Below are 19,076 nucleotides of genomic sequence, written 5' to 3'. Positions count from 1 at the left end.
CCCGCGCGCGGCCTCCCCGCCCCTCCCTCCCCCGGAGTCGTCCCGGCTGCGGGCCGCGGGGACAGCCTCTCCGCAGAGCAGACAAAGCCCGCAGCGCGATGCGGGCGCCGCCGGGCCGTGCGCGCGGTGGAGGCCAGGATGGGCTGCGGGGCTGGAGGGCGGGACCCCCTGGCAAAAGACCGGGTGCGCTCCCCACCGAGCGGCAGGCCGCCCCCCATGCCCTCCCGCCCCCCAGTCTCGGAGATCTGAGCGGCACCGACTGGGAGGTGAGTTAGTTCTCGTCCTTCCGAGCGGCAGAGGGGAGCGGGCGGACTGTGGAGGATGGGCGGGCGCCGGGAGCGGGGAGGCAGGGGGAGTCTTAAAGGCAAGATGGGACTGAACGGTTTCGGGGGAGAGCCCTGAGCGCAGGGCTCGGCAGGAGGAGGGAGGGGAGACGGGGTCGACTCGGGACCCAAACTTGCTTCAGGCCCGCGCCCCGCGGACGGCTGGGGGCTTGGGGGGGTCTGCTCTTTGGCCTCCACCATCATTCCACGCGCCCCCCCCCCCCACCCCCGCCACTGAAAACCCATTACTGCAGCTCCTTTGACTCTGGACATTTGGTGAGAGTAAAAAATAAGTTTTTGAGGCATGAATTGGACAGTTGGGTACTTCTGGAGGGAGTTGGGGAAGTCGGAGTGTGATGCGGTGTCTCCTGCCCTCCTCCCCATCCCCCGGACCTCCAGCCTCTCTTTTGTCGCCCTTCTCATGCCGGGTTCCGCGACCACGGAGGAAGGCGCTGCAGCCTGAGGCCTGGACGCTGGGCTTTAAGGAGAATTTCCCAAAATAACTGTTTGGGAATGGGTGGGTGAGCCTCCCGTGACAAGGTGTCCTTTTCTGGGCGCCTTGGAAACCAAACATCTAAACTGGTTTGTGAGGTAAAGTCCTGCCTGGAGGCAGGGAGCCAAGGAGGTGGCCTCACAGAGGCCGCACTGTGAGGCCACCAGGGCCAGCTGTGCAGCCCAGCTCACTAAGCCGGTTCTTGGGAAGAGTGGGTTTGAGCACCATGGGGAGGGTGGGGACCCTGGAGGGTCTCGGGAGGGGTTGGCACCCTGCCGGGCTCCCACTCCCGCTCAGCTCAGGGGAGGGGAGACTGCGAGGAGCCCCTGGAGGGCCCCAGCGTTGGGCAGGGGTTCCCCCTGGATGGGGGAGGTCACGTAACATTAACAAGCTTTATGGCTTGAGTGGGAGAGGGGGTGGAGAGGTGGGTTCTTGTCCCTGGTCCCTCTGCCCCAGGAACAGGGATTGGGGAACCTGTGCCCCTGGGGACTGGAGGCTCTCACCTGGGGGGGGGTGGCTCCTACTCTGCGGCCTGGGTGACTGGTTTTCACCTTAAGAGAAATAGCAGCCAGCTCCATGGGACTTACTGTGAGCCAGGCATTTTTGTCACCAGCTGGTCTGAGCCTTCCTGTCCCCACCGAAACAAGAGTCCCCCTTGACACCCAGCCCTGAATTTGCCCTGATTCCCCCTTCCTCTCTACTAAGCTAATTAAAGCAGGAGGTTAATGACCAAAGAAGCCTTGGGGATTTGGCAAACAAAGGACAGAAACAAGTGTGTGTGAGTGGGGAGGGGGCAGCTGCTGAACGGGAAGGGGTAGATTAAGGAGCCGGGTAGGGGAGATGGAGGTCCCTGTGGGGCCCACCTCACACATCCAACAAAGACAAATCAGCCCCTTGGATGTGTTCATGCACCCCGCGTCCATCCTCGGGTCCCGCTGAGGCTCCAGACCCACACCTGAGGCTGGGGCTGGGAGAGGCAGACGTGAAGCTGTGTGTCTGGAGGACAGGCTATGGGGGTGTGAGCGCATGTGGACCTGTGGCATGGGGGCGCGCCTGCCTATAGACTGGGGCATGTCCACGCAGGGTGGGGACGGCCAGGCTGCCCAGGCGGCCGAGGAGCCCAGGGGCGGGCTCCTAGGAGCCAGGTTCCCTGGGACAGTTCCGTGAGCCCTTCTCCGGCTGTCCCGCAGGCAAATGTCCTTTGTTCAGGGGGCTCCCCTCTTCCTCTGACACTTGTGTTGGCCAAGCTAGGTTTCTGCGCACCGGCCCTCCTCTTCCTCCTCCTGTCTGCAGGCCTGATCCAGAATTAAAGCCCAGGCCCTTCCTTGAGCCATTTTGCTTGGAAAGAGCTGGTTATGCCCACCCTACCCCACCCCTCACCGTCTGCCTTCCGGCCAGAAAGGTGTGTGGGCGGCAGATCCCTCCACTTCAGGGCCTTGGAGCACAAGTCTCTCTCTTCTCTTTGTCATCGTCTCCCACCCCACCCCCTGCCCCGGCACCCCAGTGCCCGGCCCCCCGCGCTGCCCAGGCCCGAAGCCCAGGGAGGGCGTGTTGACTAAACCGCACTTCGAGGCTTCCCGGGCGTCTGGGGCAGAACCAGGGGGCACACAGGCCTCTTGCGTCTGCCCCTTGGGCCATCATTTCCGGCTGAGCCCTGGTTTCCTCATCTCTGAAATGGAAAAATAAGTCCCAGCACAGCGCTGGGCTCCTCCTGGGCCTTGGGTCGTTGTCAGTGCTCAGCCCGGCTGCACCCCCCTTGCGCGCCTTTAGCGAGATTGCGGTCCTCGAGGATCCATTCTCACCCATTCATTCTCCCAGCTGACTCGGGTGTGCGAGGCGCTGCAGGAGATTCCGACCCACCCTGGGTCCCCTGGAGCCAGTTCTAGATCTGGCTTTGCAGGGAGGAGATGACCCCAAACCACCAGCACAGAATTCCAGAAATAATTGCCATGAGTCCTGGAATGCAGGCAAACTCTGAGGCTCTGGTGCGCGAGAGCACGCGCGGGCCGGCCTGCTAGCCTCCGGCCCAGGAACAAAGGACCCCGTGGAGTTGTTGCGCAGGCTGCCTGTGCAGTGTGTGTCTGTGTGCAGGTGTGTCTGGGTGCTCGCGTGGGTGTCCGCATGTCCACACGTGTGAACACAGAACCCAGAGCTTGTGTGGGGGCTGTGGGTCAGAGGCCGTGCTTGTCTGGGTGTGGAGCCGGGTCCCTTCTCTTTTCTGAGCCAACCTTGTATCGTCACCTCTGCAAGCACCAAGGGATGGGGCACACATCTAGCACCTGCCCCTCCTGTGTGCTATTCTCAGAGCCCCTAGGGAGGGAGGGGACACAGGAGGCTGTCGTCAAGGCTGCCCCACAGAGCTGGTGGGCCCTCCCTGGGGGAAGTCCACACTGCTATCCAGCACCGTGTCTCCTGCCGAGACGGCAGCCCGTTTGCTCTCGGTTGGTGGAACACGCGAGCTCATTAATTTCAATGAGGATGTATTAAGTAAATTTCTGTAGGACACACAAAAGAAAGATCAGGTTTGATCTCTGCCTGCAGCAAGCCACGAAACTAGCCTATGTGACCCAGAGAACGTGGCCAAAGACGATTAGGTGTGGGGGGGCAAACGGTCTTTTGGACTCAGAGGGCTACAGAGGCAGAGGAGCAAGGACGCCACTACAGGTCCTCCTGCTGTTCTGCACTGGTCTCCAGGGGCTCTGAAGCCGGGTCTGAGGTTTGGACCCGGACAGATGCCACTGCCCTTCCCCTAGGCCCACTCCAGCACCCCACCCCCAGCAGGTCCCCTGCTCTCTTATTTCCCTAGGGAGAGCAGCTCAGAGGGGCTGAGGGGGAGCCAGGGTCCCCCAGGACAGCTGGCTGACAGGGCCTCTCCGGGACTCAGGGCTGGACCCCGGCGTCCGGGAGGCGGGTGATACTGGAGCTGTGACAGTTGGTCCCCAGATTCCTCACCCAGTGGCGCCAGCTCTGGTTTCGGGCTGGGGAGGGGGAGGGGCGCGTGGTGCCAGCCTGGGCTGGGTGCTCTCTCGGGGCAGGGAGGTGAAGGCCGTAGACACGCCCTTGCCGGGTCATCGAGAAGGGACTTTTCCAGCACCCTCTCTGTGCCAGGTGCCGAGCTAGAAACTGAAGGGGATCCTGACCCTCAAGACACAGCCCGCCCCAGGTGAATTAGCAGATACAAGCCACGTGCTGGTTGCAGAGAGTGTCCTCGGGGAAATAGAAGTGGAGTGAATGAATGAATGAGCATTGGAACACGTTCATCAGTTATCTAATAGCCTCATTTCATTTTTAAAGTTTTCTAAAAATTTAATTTAATATATTTTTAAAAGATTTGTATTTAAGAGAGTTGAGCTAGAGAGAGAGAGAACATGAGCCAGGAGAGGAGTGGAGGGAGAGGGAGGAGTAGGGAGCCTGACGCGGGGCTCGACCCCAGGACCCTGCGACCGTGGCCATGACCGGAGCCGAAGGCAGACGCTCAACCGACGGAGCCCCCCAGGCACCCCTAATGGCCTCAGTTTACAGAGGAGAAGCCAGGCCCTGTGACTCTTATGCTTTCTGTTCCATCGTGCTGTCTTTTTTAGGAAAGGGAAGCGGAAGTCGGGGGAGGGGTGAGGAGGGACTTGGCCATTTCCTGAGCGCCTGTTGCTGGCCCTGCTGTTGTCTTGGCCTTTAGACTCCATCTGACTTCATCCTCTTCACAACTCCGTGAGACTAGACATGCCGCCTCGGCTTCACATTAGGGACCTATGGCTCAGAGAGGTTAAGTAACTAGCGCAGGTCACCCAGCTGGTAAGTGCCCTCCGGCGTTGGGTGCTAGATCTTTCTGACTGCAGAGCTTAGGACCCTGGAGGGAAAACAGTGACACCCAGTGCGTGTCTGGAGGCAGGGGGTGACCACTGAACCGGGAGCAGTTTGGAGAGGCTTCCTGGACCGAGTGGCTCTGGAGTCCCTGACACATGAGTGAGGTCACTGTGAAGGGAGAGGGCTGGAGGGACGACTGGCGTTTGGTGCCACAGGTGCCCAGGGAAGCCTGCTGGTGGGGCAGGTGGCCCCCTGGCGTGGATCACAGGTGGAGGACCAACGTCTGGGAGCGTCGACCACGAGGTGGCGCTGCAGGCCGACAGCTGGGAGCGGCTCCAGCCTGGACTGGACTTTAGGGTCCAGGTGTTTCTTCCCTGCCTGCCAGGGCTCTGTGCCCAACCCTGCCTCCTCAGGGGTCACCCGGAGTTTCCACCTTGCCCTTGGCGGGCTGGACACCCCACACATGGGAGACCAGTGTGTTCCCGACTCCAGGTGAAAACCCGGGCGCAGAGGCTGGGCACGCCCACGGCCACATCAGCTGCTCAGGTCATCCCGAGCCCCCTCCAGCTGCTTCAAACTGCCTTCGTGTCCAGCTGCCCTCCCGAGTCCCCGGGACACACTGTTCAGGGGACAGGCTGAGGAAACCGACACTGGACTTCAACTGACCTGGGTCTGAAGGGGAGGGACGAGAGTAAGAGGTAATTGCTTTTATCCCGTGGACGGGTGCTGAACTCTCGCTGGGTCAGGCGCTGCAGCAGGCCCTGGAGACGCAGCACTGAACAAGGCAGTGGATGAGACTCCCGGGGAGCTGGTAGTCTGGGCGGGAGCGGACACAGACAGTAGACAAGGTCATCATGTCATCTCTGGTAGTGGTGGTCGCTATGAAGACCACTGAAGCCGAATGTGGGGTAGAAAGGTGTGAGATGGCTGTTCCTTTTCCTCCCGCCCGCTCCGTCCCCATCCCCTTCCTCTGTCCCCGGGCCTGCAGGCTTCCTCCAGCAGCCCCCCTGGGGGAAACAGGAGTCCTGGGCTGGGAGAACTGGGTCTGCCTCTGCCTCTGTAGTCCGGACCTGCCCCCCCCCCCCCAGCTCCCGCTTCCTTCCGGGAGATGGATCACCGCCCACCTGGTGGTTCAAGCCAGGAACAGGAGTCGTATGATTCCTGCCTTTCCATAACTTACTCCCATCCAGCCCATCAGCTGGACCCCCCAGCTACACCTCTGGACACTTCCCAAGCCTATGGGCTCGCTGTCCCTGCTGCCCCCTCCCGATGAGGGCTGCAGGCTCCTCCCAGCCGCCTCCATGCCCTCCCCGCCAGCTCCATTCCGGCACCGTGGCCAGAGAGGCCATTTCCAAAACCAGCAGGGCCGTGAAACTCCCTTCTTAAAACCCTGCATTAGCTCCCTGCTGCCATTAGATTGGAGACCAGACTCCTCCGTGCGGTTTAGAATGCCCTTCGGTTCCGTGGACTCTGTCCTCCAGCCCCTTCTCCGCTCCGGCCACACCGGCCTTCCTTCAGGGCTCGGAGCACACCCTGTCCTGCTCAGCGCCCAGCTGTGCCCTGCGCTGACCCGTCAGGGGTTCCCTGACCCTTCCCCCGTCTACTGCTGGTGCACCTCGCAGGTCCCCTCTATGACAGTTTCCCTGGGAAATCTCCCTTACCCGTTGCTACCCTGGACTGTAACCATCTCTTTATGTTTCTGTCTCCCCAGTCCACTGGGCGCTCTTTGAGCCCAGGAACGGGATCTAGTCCGGTCCTCCTTCCCAGGTCCAAGGTGCCCAGCACCCAGCAGGTGCCCGGTCAGTGTCAGCTATTTGGGAAGTGGGCGTGCTTGTCATCACCCCCTCCGTCACTTGCATGGTGTAGGCCACAAGAGTGCCGAGCGTCCACGAGTCCTGTGCTCCTGCCAGGCCCCATCCGCTCCCTGTGCCCGGAGCCCTGTCTCCCTGACTCGTCCTTCAGAGCTGAGTTCAGGAGTCACATCCTCCAGGATGCCTTCCTGACCACGCTGAGCATGTCAGCGGGCCCCTCCTCTAGCACTCGGTCAGCGTAGAGCTCGGTCAGAGCCCGTTTCCGTGTTCAGGAGGCCACAGAGACTGAACCCCCACACGAGGATTGTCTCTCCAAACCTCATGCGGGGGGGCCCATGGTCAAGGTTTGTTGAGTGAATGACTGAGTGAATAAAAGGAAGAACATGATACTGAACAAGTCAGCCTCTTCTTGTTGGGCCTCAGTTTCCCTTTCTGAAGAGTGGCGGCAGGAGAACATAGAACGAAGATGTGCTTGTTCAGGTTAATCAGAGCCCTGGTCTGCGACAACGGCCGGTTGCCATGGTCTACATTCCCTGGCCGCGGTTGATTCTGGTGTGGACGGTGGGCTGGGGGGGTCACCTCCACTCAGCATCAGCACCGCCGGTGGACAGGCTTGGGCCCCCCCGCCTCCACCACACTGGCCGGCTCCAGCGTTCTTGCACAAGGGCCCCTGTCAGGAGCTGGGGGGGCGCTCGGGCTGCTCCCCACTCTCATCGCATCCCCAGCACCCCCCGGTCACCTCTTGTGTCCAGCCCCAAGGTGTGGACAGTGACACCTGGCTGCTTGGGGTCCTTCTGGCCATACGCGGGGCCACTTCCGTACTCTCCCCTCAGACCCCTCCGGGGGTCTCGCAGACCCCTCCGGACCAGGGCCCCCAGCGGACTGCACGGCCCTCCCCACCTTCCCACCCACACTGACTGGTCCAGGCTCCCTTTTTCCTCTTGCGCGACCTCTGACCTCCGACCCTGCCAGTCCCACCCTCCCCGGCTGCTCCTTTTCTGGCTCTCCTCCAGCATTCCAGGCCCGCGGCTCCCGAGCAAGCGGCAGGCCTCTCCTGGGTCCCACACTTCTGCCCAGCTGGTGCAGCAGAAGCCGGGCGTGGCTGTCCTCCGGCCCGGGTGGGCGGGCAGCGGTCGGTGGGGCTGCCGTCACCACCTGCAGGCCCTCTGCAAATTCCTTCTCTCTCGGAACCTGTTTCCCCACCTATAAAATGAAGGTAACAGCTGCAGTTACCTGTCAGGATTGTTGTGTGATCCGTGGGAAGACGTGTGTAAACTCACAGGCCTCAGTGCACACAGCAAGTGCTTAATAAATGTTCGGACTCACATGCATCATCCCTTCCTCCAGGAGACCTGCTCTGGCGCTGCGGGCTGGCTCGGGTGCTGGTTCTCTGCCCTCGGGCACCCTGAGCTGCCACCCCCACCCCAGCATGCCCCCGCCCTGGCCGCTCAAAATTTCACTGCTTATTCCTCGACGGCCCTAAGCCTTTGGGGCACAGGTGCAGAATACAGAGGAGGAGGTGGAGGAAGGAGGGGGCACTGGCCGTCCGGGGAGGACTAGCCCCTCCCCGCTTGGGGCCCCGGACCCGCCATCCGCTGCGGGGCCGGCAGGTGGCGCCAGCGCCCGCGGGGCTCGGTCCCCGGCCACCTCCCTGCCCCGCGGGAGTCCGCGACGGACGGGAGGGGCAGGTCCCGGCCGGGCGCAGGGACAGAGGTGTCCGCGGGGCTAACTGGGCGCGGAGGGCGTGAGGGCTGCGGGGCTCGGGGCGCAGAGCCTGGCGCGGGGGCAGGAAGCGGGAGCCGCGCAGTGAGTCAGAGCCCAGCGCCAGGGGCCCGACTGGGCTGCGCGGGGGCCACGGGGTCCAACCCGTCGCGGGCGGCGGGGAGGCCCGGTTTCCATGGCGACGCGGTGTTTGCGGCCAGCCGGGGACTCCTGGGTCGCAGGCCGGGAGCAGTGATTCACCACAGGAAGGGGCGGCGGTCGCGGAAGGCCTGGGTCTGCGGCGGCCGCGCCTGGTGCTCCTGCCCCGCGCTCGGCTCGCGCCCCCGGCCCGGGCCTGGGCAGTGCGGGGCGCGCGGTGCGGAACCGAGACCCCATTTTACAGACGGGGAGACAGTCACCCTGGCCGGGACGAGGGGCAGGACGGGAGTGGCAGAGCCAGGACTGGAACCCGGGCCAGTGGGACTCGGCCACGCTGGTGGAGACCCAGAGGCGGGGGCATGCGAGTTCGGGTGTGGCTAAGGCCCGGGACGAGATGGGAGGGGTCCCCATCCGCCTCGGCCGCCCTCCCTCTCCGCCAAGCCCAAGAAGGCGGTCCCCAAGTCCGGTGCAGCCAGCATCCCGCATCACTTTCCCTGTCGCCTGGTCCTGGGGGCGGGAGAGAGAGAGAGTGGGGGGGGATGCATCGTCTGTGCCTTCCCCCATTCCCCACACTCGCTATTGCTGGGGCCCATCTCTCTGCTGCTGGCGGGACAGTTTCGTTCTTGATAAGGCGTGGGGGCCCCCAAACTCAGTATGAAAGAGGTCCCCCCCCCACCGCGGGGCCCTTGGTGATGGCACGCAAGCGGGAAGCCCAGCGCTTCCCCATCTCCGCCCCTGCCTCGGAAGAGACAGAGACGGCAGGCGCCTGGGGACCCTTCCAATCCGTCCTCCTGGTCTTGCACAAAGAAAACAGAAGCCTGTAGAAGAAGCACGAGTTTTCCAAGGTCACAGTGAACTAGTAGAAGAGAAAACGAATTCCCCTAACTCCTGACTCTACATTCTCTGATCCCAGGGAGAATATTCTTGAATTTGGCCCCAGGTTCTCAGAACCGGGTCAGGGGGATGAAGGGAGAGGAGCGGGTGGACGAGCTGGGGTGCCAGGGCGAGGGGTCACACGTGGGAAGAACGGGCGCAGGTCGCGCCCCACCTGCCACGTGACCCCGGGAGTGGTGGAGGGGAGATCATGGGAAAGACCCCGTTTGGCAGCGCGTGGCAGGGGTGTCAAGGTCTGGGGTCACCGAGGACTGTGTGGTCTCTCGCCCTCCTACCCTCTCTGAGCCCCGGGGCTAGCCCGCCTCCGGGTTGCCGGGAGGATGGGTGAGAGGGCGGGCAAGTACTTAAGAATTACGGGTGACGGGAAGGTTCTTGACTGCCAGGGAAGGCAAGTCATGTCCTGCAGGGCTGGGAGACAGCTGCCCTGCAGTGGAGAGTCGGGGAGAAGCCCAGTGCTGACCCTTGACCCCCAGGAAAGCAAGGAAGAGTATGAATTTCTGCCTCGCTCAGCAAGAACAGCTGTCCCCTCCCCTGGGGTTGGGGGTGGACGGCAGGTCGCTGCGGACCCCAGGGGGGTGCCCAGAGGCTGTGGGAAGCTGAGCACTAATTAGCTCTCCCTCCCTAATTGGACTTGATTGCCTCCTTGTGATCAGCAATTAGGAGGCTGCATCGCTTAGCACAGGGAGGGTGACACCTCAGCCGGGATTGGTCAGGGCTCCCCTTCTGGAAGGGAGGGAGGCAGATGGCCCCCTGGGGAAGTCGCCCCGCGCCCAGCCCCTTCTGCTCCTGTGAGCCTAGGGCCGGCCAGGAGCCTTGAGGCCTCGCTGTTCTGTGGCTTCTCTGGCTTCAGTTTCCTCACTCTCAGGGGCTGTCTGGTTTTTCTGCCCAGAGGAGATGTAAGATCTGGGCCTGGACCATCCCCACCCCGGCCCGGCTCCTCTGCAGCTTTGGGGTGGACAGCTATGGGGTCGAGGTTGGAGGTGTGGGTTTGGTAGCCAGGTGGCTGGCTTCCAAGGGGTTTGAACTCCAGCGCCACCATTTACTATGACCTTGGACCCTTTGTGCTCTGTTTTCTTACCTTGAAAACGCAGCGGATGGGGCGCCCACCCGGCTCAGTCGGTAGAGTGTGCGACTTTTGATCTTGGGGTAATGAGTTCAAGCCCCACTTTGGGTGTAGAGATTACTTAAAAATAAAATCTTTTTTAAATGTTTTATTTTTTAAAAAAAGATTTAATTTCTTTATCTGAGAGAGAGACAGAGAGCACAAGCCGGGGGGCGGGGTGGAGGAAGGGCAGAGGGAGAAGGAGAAGCAGACTCCCCACTGAGCAGGGAGCCCTATGTGGGGCTCGATCCCAGGACCCCGAGATCCAGCCCTGAGCCGAAGGCAGATGCTTAACTGACTGAAACACCGAAATACCCCCAAAATGGAACTTTAAAAAAATAGAATAGAATAAGATAAAATAAAATGGAGCTTATAATAACCTTCCACCCCTCAAAGGGGAAGGCTGAGGGGCAGATAGTGGATGGATAGCGAACCCATGCCACTCATAACAGGGCCTGGCTTGGGGGGCCCCAGAGTAAGTAGTGACTGTCACACCCCAATCCCAGACCTCAGCTGCCTAGTGTAAGACGGCAGACTGAAAAATGCCCGGGTCCCACGCCGGACCGAGCATGGAGTCAAAACATCTGAGACTTTGGGAATGGGTGCTTCTGAAAGCCCCTCTCCCGAGTGATCGTGACGCCCGGTGAGGCTTGAGCCCACCGGATAGAAGGGTGCCTCCCCCACGCCCTGACCCCCGAAACACTCTCAAATAAAAGCCCCCGCCCCCCACCCCCCTGCCCAGCAGCAGCTCAGGGCCCTGATGGCTGCGTGGCCCTGGGTCACCACCTGTGCGCCCCTGGAAGCAGGTCCCGCCCGCTCACCTGGACAGAGTCCTCCTCTATAAGGTGAGAGTAATAACCCCACTGTGTTCGCCTCCCAGGGCCGCCTGGAGACACTGTTTAGCTAGTGACAGAGCCTGCTATGAAGGGAGGCGATTATATTGTTCCTTGCGCAATAAACACGTATTGAGGGCCTGGCACTGGCGTGTACCTAGCATCTCCTTTACACAGGGAGCTCCTGCGGAGGTGAGGCCAAACCATCAGACCAGTAGGTTCCGGGGGCCGACCTCTTCTAGCTCCTGCTTGGAATCCCATTACCCCATGAATGGAAAGTTCCTAGAGAGAGCGCACGCAGGGCTCCTCCAAGGAAGGCGCTGGCAAGAGTGGGTGTGCGGAAAAAGCAGAGGGCTTGAGCACTTGGAGGTTTCGGGCCCCTGAGCCGCTGAGTGTGGGCAGAGCTCTGTCTGGGCTCCAAGCACTTAGCCAAGGCCTGGAGATCAGAGATGGGAAGGGAGACCACCCAGCCCTCCTCAAGGAGCTCCTTAACCGGGGAGAGAGACAGAGGCATCCACGGACAGCATCACTGTGTGTGCCGAGAGATGCTGGGGGCTTAGCCAGGGCGCCTAGCCCAGCCTCAGTGGCACTTTTAGCTGCGCTGGGGGGGGGGGGGCGATGAGGAGTTGGTCAGAGGGCAAAGCATGTGCCAGCTTCAGGCAGATTGGTCTAGAAGTAACAGAGAGGTCTGGATTGCTAGGGTCCAGAGGCCAGGACCAGATGCCCGGGGGCCTTCACAAGCCAGGCCACCGCGTTTGACCCTCATCCCCAGTACCGTCGGGCTACACTGATAGTTTGAAGTCTCATGGAAACATGCAAGGTTTACGTTTTGGAAACATGGCCATGATCTGGAGGAGGAAAAGAGGTCACCGAGACAAGGGTGTGAGCACGGAGACTGGCTCGGGAACCCGAGCAGTTACCCAGGATGGAGAGAGATTCTAAAAATCGGGTCTACAGGCGGTGGGGGCTGCCTGGCCGAGGGAGATGTGAAGACCTCTGTTCGGTACCCACCGAGGGTGGGGCCGGCAGCGGGGAGATGGTGAGTGTGGAAACCAGGGCTTGCCCCTGGAGTGCGGATGCTTGGAGGGAAGGGCCCGGGGCCCGGAGCCAGCCTCTCCGTGTCCCTGACCTTCCCAGGACACACTGGGCATCCCTGGCCCAGAGACACCCCGTCGGGGCAGGCCTGGCCTGGATCTTCCGCAGCCCACAGGGCAGGAGCCATGCATAAGGGGAGCTCTAGGGACCCTGCTGCCTCCTCCCAGCCTCTGGCCTGAGTTGTGGCCCTGGCGAATGGGTTCCAAAGGGGAGCCCAGAAGGCAGGCTCTCTAGGCCGGGGCCACCCGGGGCCATAGGGCAGTTTGGCTGCGGGTCTGGGAAAGGCTCCCCCTACCCCTTGAATGGTACCCCACCCAGGGGCTTCCAGGACGGTCCCTGCGCCCCAGCCCCAGCGCCCCCTTCCCCGGCCCCTCCCTTCCGGGCCCCTCCCGGAGCGCCCCTGGGCTTCCTCAGCCTGCTCTTTGCCCTCCCTCATTAAACTTGGTTTCTGAGAGAATATGATTTGAATTAACTCCTGGGAGAAAAATCACAGAAACCAGGAAAGGGGGGCCATGGGGAGGGGGCAGTGAGTCATGTTTCCATGTGTATTTTTCAAACTTTCCAATGGCACTTTGGGAAACAACACCCTTCTGGTTGCCAGCTTGGGCCTGGCCATCCAGGGGTTCCTGGTTCTGTGTTGGAGGGTCTCCCCGCAACGGCCGCTACACCCAGCCCAGCCCTTCGGCTCTGCTCCATTTCCTGGGACCCTGCCCCCTCGCCCACTGGCCCATGCCGCCTCTGAGGGGCTCAGAGAAGTCCCTCGGGCAGGGGGGAGCTTCGGCCTGTCCTCTGCTGTCACTGCAGGGTGTAAGCCCGCCACATACCCCATTTCAGGGCGGACCCATGGTGCCTGAAGCCATCTGGCCAACACTGCAACTCTTGAGAACGACCGTCCACACCGGGGAGCCTGGGCTCCAGGAACCGCCTCTGCCCCAGCAGCTTCCTCTCTGTGCCCTTCCCTTCTGCTTCTGTACCCCACTTTCCAGAGGCCCTGTGGCTGGGGGTGAGAATCCACCAACTCCCAGGGAGAAGCCTGCAGAGCAGAGATCTCACCCCAAGAAGGTGGGTAAGAGACCTAATGTGTGTCTGTCCCGTGCCCCGGGAAGGGGCGGCAGAACTCCCCGTCTGCCTCCCGACTCCTGAGTTCAGCCACAGCCAGTCCCTCCCTGCTGGTCCTGAGCCCTCCCCGCCTCCCGGAAAGCGCCCATCTGCTTCAGGGGGTCCTGGACTAGCTGTCCCTTCCCTCTCCCTCCAGGCTTCTGACTACGCCGTCCTGGCACGGCTGCATAGCCCGTCCCCACAGTGCCCATGCCAGCCACAGCCCACGTCACATGGGCCACATCTGGTTCTTCGGGAGCATATCCTCCCCCGCTTTGTCCCCTCCCCCTTCTCTGCCCGGGGCCTGAGCAGGGAGTGCCCCCGAGGACCCCTCTTTTCTGTCCTGCCCCCTCACAGTCTCTGACAGACTCACTCCTTCCCCCTTCTTGCCCCCTCCTCAGCCCCTCCCAACCTGCAGACTCGGACATCTGGACTCCGTCCCTCAGGCCCTCAGGACCCCCTCCCTCTCTGGATCCCGACTCTGTAGAGCACCCCTCTTTCTAATCCCCACTGAAGAGCCGACTGGGGGAGGGGTCTTTTTGCAAGGTGGGAGCCCCCGGGGAAGCCCAGGCAGCCCAGGGAGTCAGTTCCCCCAGCCCAGCACCGCACCCCTGCCTATTGCCGGCTTGGGGTTGGGGGTGGATAGAAGTGGCCACACGTGTGCGTGCATGGAGGGGTTGGGGGGGAGGGCTGAGGGGAGCGGTTTGGCTCACCCTCTCCGAGTGTTCTTTTGTGAGGGCGAGGGAGGAGCCTGGAAGGGCCTCCAGCTACGGGCTCCCTCCTGCCTCCCTGCTTAGCAACCCTTGTTGCTGGGTAAATATTTGCCCCACTGGTGGGGCTGGAGCACCCGGTGTCAGCCCACGCAGCTGCCCTCTCCTCAATTCCTGGGCCTCTCCTCTGTCCAGGTCCCCTCTCCAAAGGCCCCTGGCCTGGACTCAAGGTGTGCCCCCCCCCCAACTGGCTTGTCTCAAAGCTCCATTCCTCCCCCCTCCCCAGTCTCCTTCCTTCGCCCCTTCCCATCTCTCCCTACATCCCCACCTGCCTTCTGTGCTCACCCCTGACACCTGGGTGAGACCCCACCCCTGAGCTAGACAGGTCCCCGCCACATCCTATTGGGAGCCCAGCCTGGCTTCGCCTGGGGCTAAGTCTTGGTGCTGAGAACCAGGACCTCACCTCTCTGCTTCTAGAGGAAGTACAGCCCCACCCCTAAGCCTCAGCTCAGGTCCCCAAAGCTCCAAGGGGAGAGAGATCAAGGGATGTGGGATGTTTTGATGAATACCCATCAGTCTTCCATCCACCATCCCCAGGGAGCTTCTCTTCAGGAAGCCGGCACCATTTTCACCTCCTCTGGGGGTAGCACTGAGGGAACCATGGCCAAGAGGAAACAGATGCCCCCTCCACCCCTCCCTGGGCAGCCTGACGGTGCTCCGGCCTCGGCCTGTACATCCTGTCCCCCCTCCAGCAAGGGCCCTGATGCCCTGGTGCCCTACACCTCCTCCAGGGGTCTCCTGTCCCCTGTCCCTGTAACGAAGAACCCTGCAGGGTCCAGGGCCCCGGCAGGCTCTCAGGGCGCTGGGGAAGCTGGGCTTACCGGCACCCGGCACGGGGAGGCCAGTGCATTGATCTGGCGCAGGCCCTCCGGAGAGTATCACCAGGGAATCTGGGCAGTTGGCCCCAGGCAGGTCTGAGAAAGAGGGGTTGGCCTGTGCACTGCTCTAAGACTCCTCCCAGCTCTGGAGTTCTGGCTTCTGGGGAATGAAATGATGAAACTCTGGCCAAAGGCAGTCCTGTCGCCATCCCTGGGGGCCCTCCCGGAGCTCCCGTGTCCAGCCCATCCAAATGTCGGCCTGTAGCCCCAGCCCCTTCTCCGGGAAAGGGCCCAGGGCTCTGCCCCATCCGTCAGGAAATCTCCCGAAAATTCACCACCAGCCTCCCCGCCGGAGTTCACTGGGCCTGTAGACACCCCTGGCTGCAGGCCCCGGGTCGCCTTCCGAGGGCGCCCAGAGGGGCTGGGGGCGCTGGGACCTGCAGGATCTACCCTGCCGCTCAGACACGCCGAGGGGAGGGAGCCCGCCCGGGTGGCCGCAGAGCCGCCGACACTTGGTCCAAGAGAGATTTTCGTCCCGTTCACAAATAGGGCCTCCGCGCAGCAACCGGGCGAGCGCGAAGGGACAGCTGTAGCGGGCCCCGTGGGTGCGGCGCGTCCCGCGGAGCCCACGGCGGGGCCCCCGGTTCCAGCCCCACGCGCGGCTGGAGGGGCGGCTGGGGGGGCGGCTGGGGGGCTCCTCTCCTGCCTCCCCTCCCGGGAGCGCGCGGCGGCCTGCGGCTCGGGGACCCTCGGCAGCCCCGGGGCCTGGCGTTGTGGCGCTTGTTTGTTTCCTTGGCAACAGGGAGAGGAAACCCCCGCTCGCGAGGCCGGGGAGTCCCCGGCAACCGCGCGCGCACACACACACACACACACACACACACTCGCGGCCTCACGCGCAGCCGCCCACGCGCAGGACCTGCGTCAGCACCGCCGGCCGGCAGCCGCCTCGGGGCCGGGGCGGGGACGCCGGGCGCGGCGGGAGGGCGGCCCGGGCCGCTCGCCGCCCCTCCCCCGCCCCGGGCCCCGCCCCTTCCCATCCGCCTGCCCTCCCCCACCTCCAGCAGGTGCGTAGGGGGTGGGGAGGGAGAGCGGCGGGCGGGCCCCGGGCCTACTGGGGAGGTGGGAAGGAAAGGGTCGCGCGGGTTGCGGCCCGCCTGGCCCGAGTCTGGGCGCGTGTGACAGTAAGGGACACTGCGCTGCTGTCGTGTATCTTGACGCTTCCGGGAAGCTGGGCGGACTACCTGGGCCCAGTCTGGTGGGGGAGGGGTCGGGAGCGTGGTCCGGTGTGTGGGGAAGGAGCTCCGGGTCCGGACTCCAGGATCTCGCTGCTGGACTGGTCTTCTTGGGGTCTGGGCCGAAGAGAAGTGGGGTGTAGCTAAGCTGGAGGTGGACAGCTGGGGTTTGGGGCCTGCTCCTGTCCCCTGTCAGCTGCGTGGCCTTGAGCAAGGCAGTTCACCCGCCCATACCTCCCCATCCTCATGTGTATTGGGGGACATCCAGGTGCTCGCTCTGGGTCCTGCAAGGATGCTTAGGGAAGGTTAAGATAGCAATCTTGTGTGGGGAGGGGAGACCTTGCCTAGGTGTGAGGGTGAGGGGTTGGCTCTCTACCCCATTATCCGCCACCCCTTTGGCCTGGCTGGAGCCCTGAGGGAAGACTGGCTCCGGCTCAGCGCCTCATTAGGCTGGAGGGGGAGAGTGAGTGGGAGCTCTTCCACGCGGCCCCCAGCCCAGAGCCCGGTGCCTGGCAGACGCTTTAAGAACAGGTACAGGTACTCCTTCCTTCCTCAAGGTTGCACTGATCATCTGTGCGGGACTCACTCAGCAACTCAGCACCTGTTGAGTACCAGGCCCCGAGAGCAGAGGATGAATGATGGGGACCTGCCCTCAAGAACTCACTATAAAGGGATTTCCAGACCTTGGCCTTGAGTCCCCAAATCACCCCCCCACCGTACACCAGTCCCTAGACCCTCCTCCAAAGAGTCAGTCCTTCCCACTGCTGTGGGGGGAGCACAGCTGCCTCCCCAGTGGCCTGGGACCCGGGTGAAGCCTCTCCCCTCCACCGTCCGCGAAGATAGCCTAATGGCAAGATCTTCGCTTCCAGAATCAGGCCGACCTGTGTCAGAATTCCAGTTCTGCTACTAACTAACCACAAGACCTTGGGCAGGTGGTTCTCAGCAGGAAGAGGTTTTACCTCATGCAAAACATTTGGCAACATCCAAAGGCCTTTTGGATTGGCTCAGCTGGTCGAGGAGGTGCTCCTGGCATTTAGTGGGTAGAGGCCGGGAACCTCCCCCCCAAAACAAAGAAACCTCCAGCCCCAAATGCTGGGAGCTCGGAGGCCCCGCCTTAAGTGAAGAATTTAACTTTCCAGGCTTCGGTTTCCTCCTCTGTAAAACACGGCTATTTCTAGTCTCTAGCCTGCAGAGCTACAGTGGGGGCTCACCGAGGTGGCCCCTCACAGCCGCCCTGTGCCTCCACCTACTCCCTGCCCCACTCACCAGTCATCATTAGCTTCCGGAATCCCTACTGGTCCGGGTCCCCCACCCCCCCACCCCGCTCCCTCCAGCTTCCCTGGTGTCCTGGCCAGGGCCTCCTCAGCCTCTTCCCCTCTCAGAACCCGCACCCCCCGAGTTCTTGCGTCTGGGGGCCCCTGCTCCTTTGGCACCTTTGCCCAGGCTTCCTCTGAGGCACCAGGCCACCCCAGTACCTCCCACGCCTTCCACCGAAGTGGCATAAGAGAGCGAAGCGTGTCCTGGATTTGGCTCAGGCTGCTTGGTCCAGGCTCCGAGCTCAGCCGATTACTTAGAATCTAGTTTTGGGAAAGTGAGTCTCACCTTTGGGAAAGTGAGCGTCTCCAGCCGCGAGGGGGTTCTGTGGACCAGCTGAGAATGTGCAACGGTGAACTTGACTGGAAAAGTGTCACCCACTGTCCAGCATCGTCCCACTGTGTGTCTGTATTTAAATATTTATCTATTTAAGTAATCTCTACACCCAAGGTGGGGCTCGAACTCATGAGCCTGAGATCCAATGATGTACTCTACTGACCACAGAGCCAGCCAGGTGTCCCCAAGTGTGTATCATTTAATCACTGCAGCGTCCTTGTTTTATAGACCAGGAAAGGGAGGCCAGAGTCACACCCCTGAGAGCAGGGCCCGGCGCACTCAGCTCAGGTAAGAAACTCTGAGCGGCTCCTGTGAGCCACATGTTAGGAACAGAGCAGGTGTTAGGGACACAGATGACCGAGACTTGGTCCCTCCTGTCTCTCACAGCACTTTTGGGAGGAAGGCTCATGGAGGAAGGGAGGCACGGCATGCCTTGTGCCCTTCTCCAGGGTCACTTCCTCAAGACAGGTGCCACCTCCACTGCCCTGGCCACGCCTTAGACTCACCCCTGTATTCTGATAATACTCATTCCTGCTCCAGCTCTCGGGCCTCTGGCTTCCATCTGGAATTCACTCTCAGTCCAGAGTCCTCTGCTGTTCTGCAGCTGCCGCGCTTGCTCGTGCTTCTCCCTTGGTCTCCCCACCAGTGGACACAGTAGTAGCCTTGCCTCTTCTGGGCACCTTGCCCATGTTGAGGTGAGGAACGGAGGCCCTGAGAATCCAGTAGCAGAGCGAGGAGGGAGAGGCAGGACTGGAACCTGCTCCCCACCCCGGGTCAGGTTCCCTCTTCTGGTCCTGGCCTCCTGTTTTCTCCTGCTGCTGCTTCTGGGACTGGGGATCTGTGGCCTAGTGGGGGTGAGAGCAGACTGATGGAATGGGAGTTAGGATCGGATATTCAGGATCGAGGCCCACTTTGAAGTTTGGATTTAGGATTGAGGCTTTCAGTGCTGGTGGTAAGAGAGGGGAGACCCTTCGGAAAGAGCCTACAGTGAAATCTGGGCTGAGAGTCCACCCCCTCCTTTCTCCTGCCTCTTTTCCACAAAGATGAGGAGGTCTGGGATAGGAAGGGTTAAGTGTGGTTTTGCTTCCCTGGCCAGGAAGGGAAGCTGGGCCTGTCTGGGACTGGGTGGGGCAGAGGGGGGGCTCAGTGCCCGGAGGTGGGGGGGCCTGAGGCGGTGGGAACAGTATGAGCCCTGTCCCTCACGTTCCACTGGCTAACCCACCCTGCCTCCGCTCCTAGTTTGGGGAACAGAAGAGGGAGAAGCAGAACAAGACTTTTTGTTTTGTCTGGGAAGCT

At 62.1% G+C, this 19,076-nt stretch overlaps 1 protein-coding gene across 1 annotated transcript; it reads left to right on the top strand.

Annotated features, from left to right (window-relative positions):
* LOC132025872 (uncharacterized) lies at positions 1–15,864 on the top strand. Its single transcript, XM_059413688.1, has 3 exons — positions 1–266; positions 13,047–13,274; positions 13,712–15,864. Exons 1-3 carry the CDS (start codon positions 99–101, stop codon positions 14,105–14,107), a joined length of 792 nt encoding a protein of 263 aa, XP_059269671.1. The 5' UTR covers positions 1–98; the 3' UTR covers positions 14,108–15,864.
* Positions 15,865–19,076: the final 3,212 nt, after the last annotated feature.

The sequence above is a fragment of the Mustela nigripes genome, chromosome 10 (assembly GCF_022355385.1).
Source record: "Mustela nigripes isolate SB6536 chromosome 10, MUSNIG.SB6536, whole genome shotgun sequence".
NCBI classification, from domain to species: domain Eukaryota; kingdom Metazoa; phylum Chordata; class Mammalia; order Carnivora; family Mustelidae; genus Mustela; species Mustela nigripes.
This window is presented reverse-complemented; position numbering and strand designations above follow the sequence as displayed.

Coding starts and splice junctions, on each gene's coding strand:
- LOC132025872 (XM_059413688.1), top strand. CDS start 99: ATGCGGGCGCCGCCGGGCCGTGCGCGCGGTGGAGGCCAGGATGGGCTG. Junction 267..13,046: donor TGAGCGGCACCGACTGGGAG/GTGAGTTAGTTC, acceptor ACCCCATTTCAG/GGCGGACCCATGGTGCCTGA. Junction 13,275..13,711: donor AGAGATCTCACCCCAAGAAG/GTGGGTAAGAGA, acceptor CCCCCTCCTCAG/CCCCTCCCAACCTGCAGACT.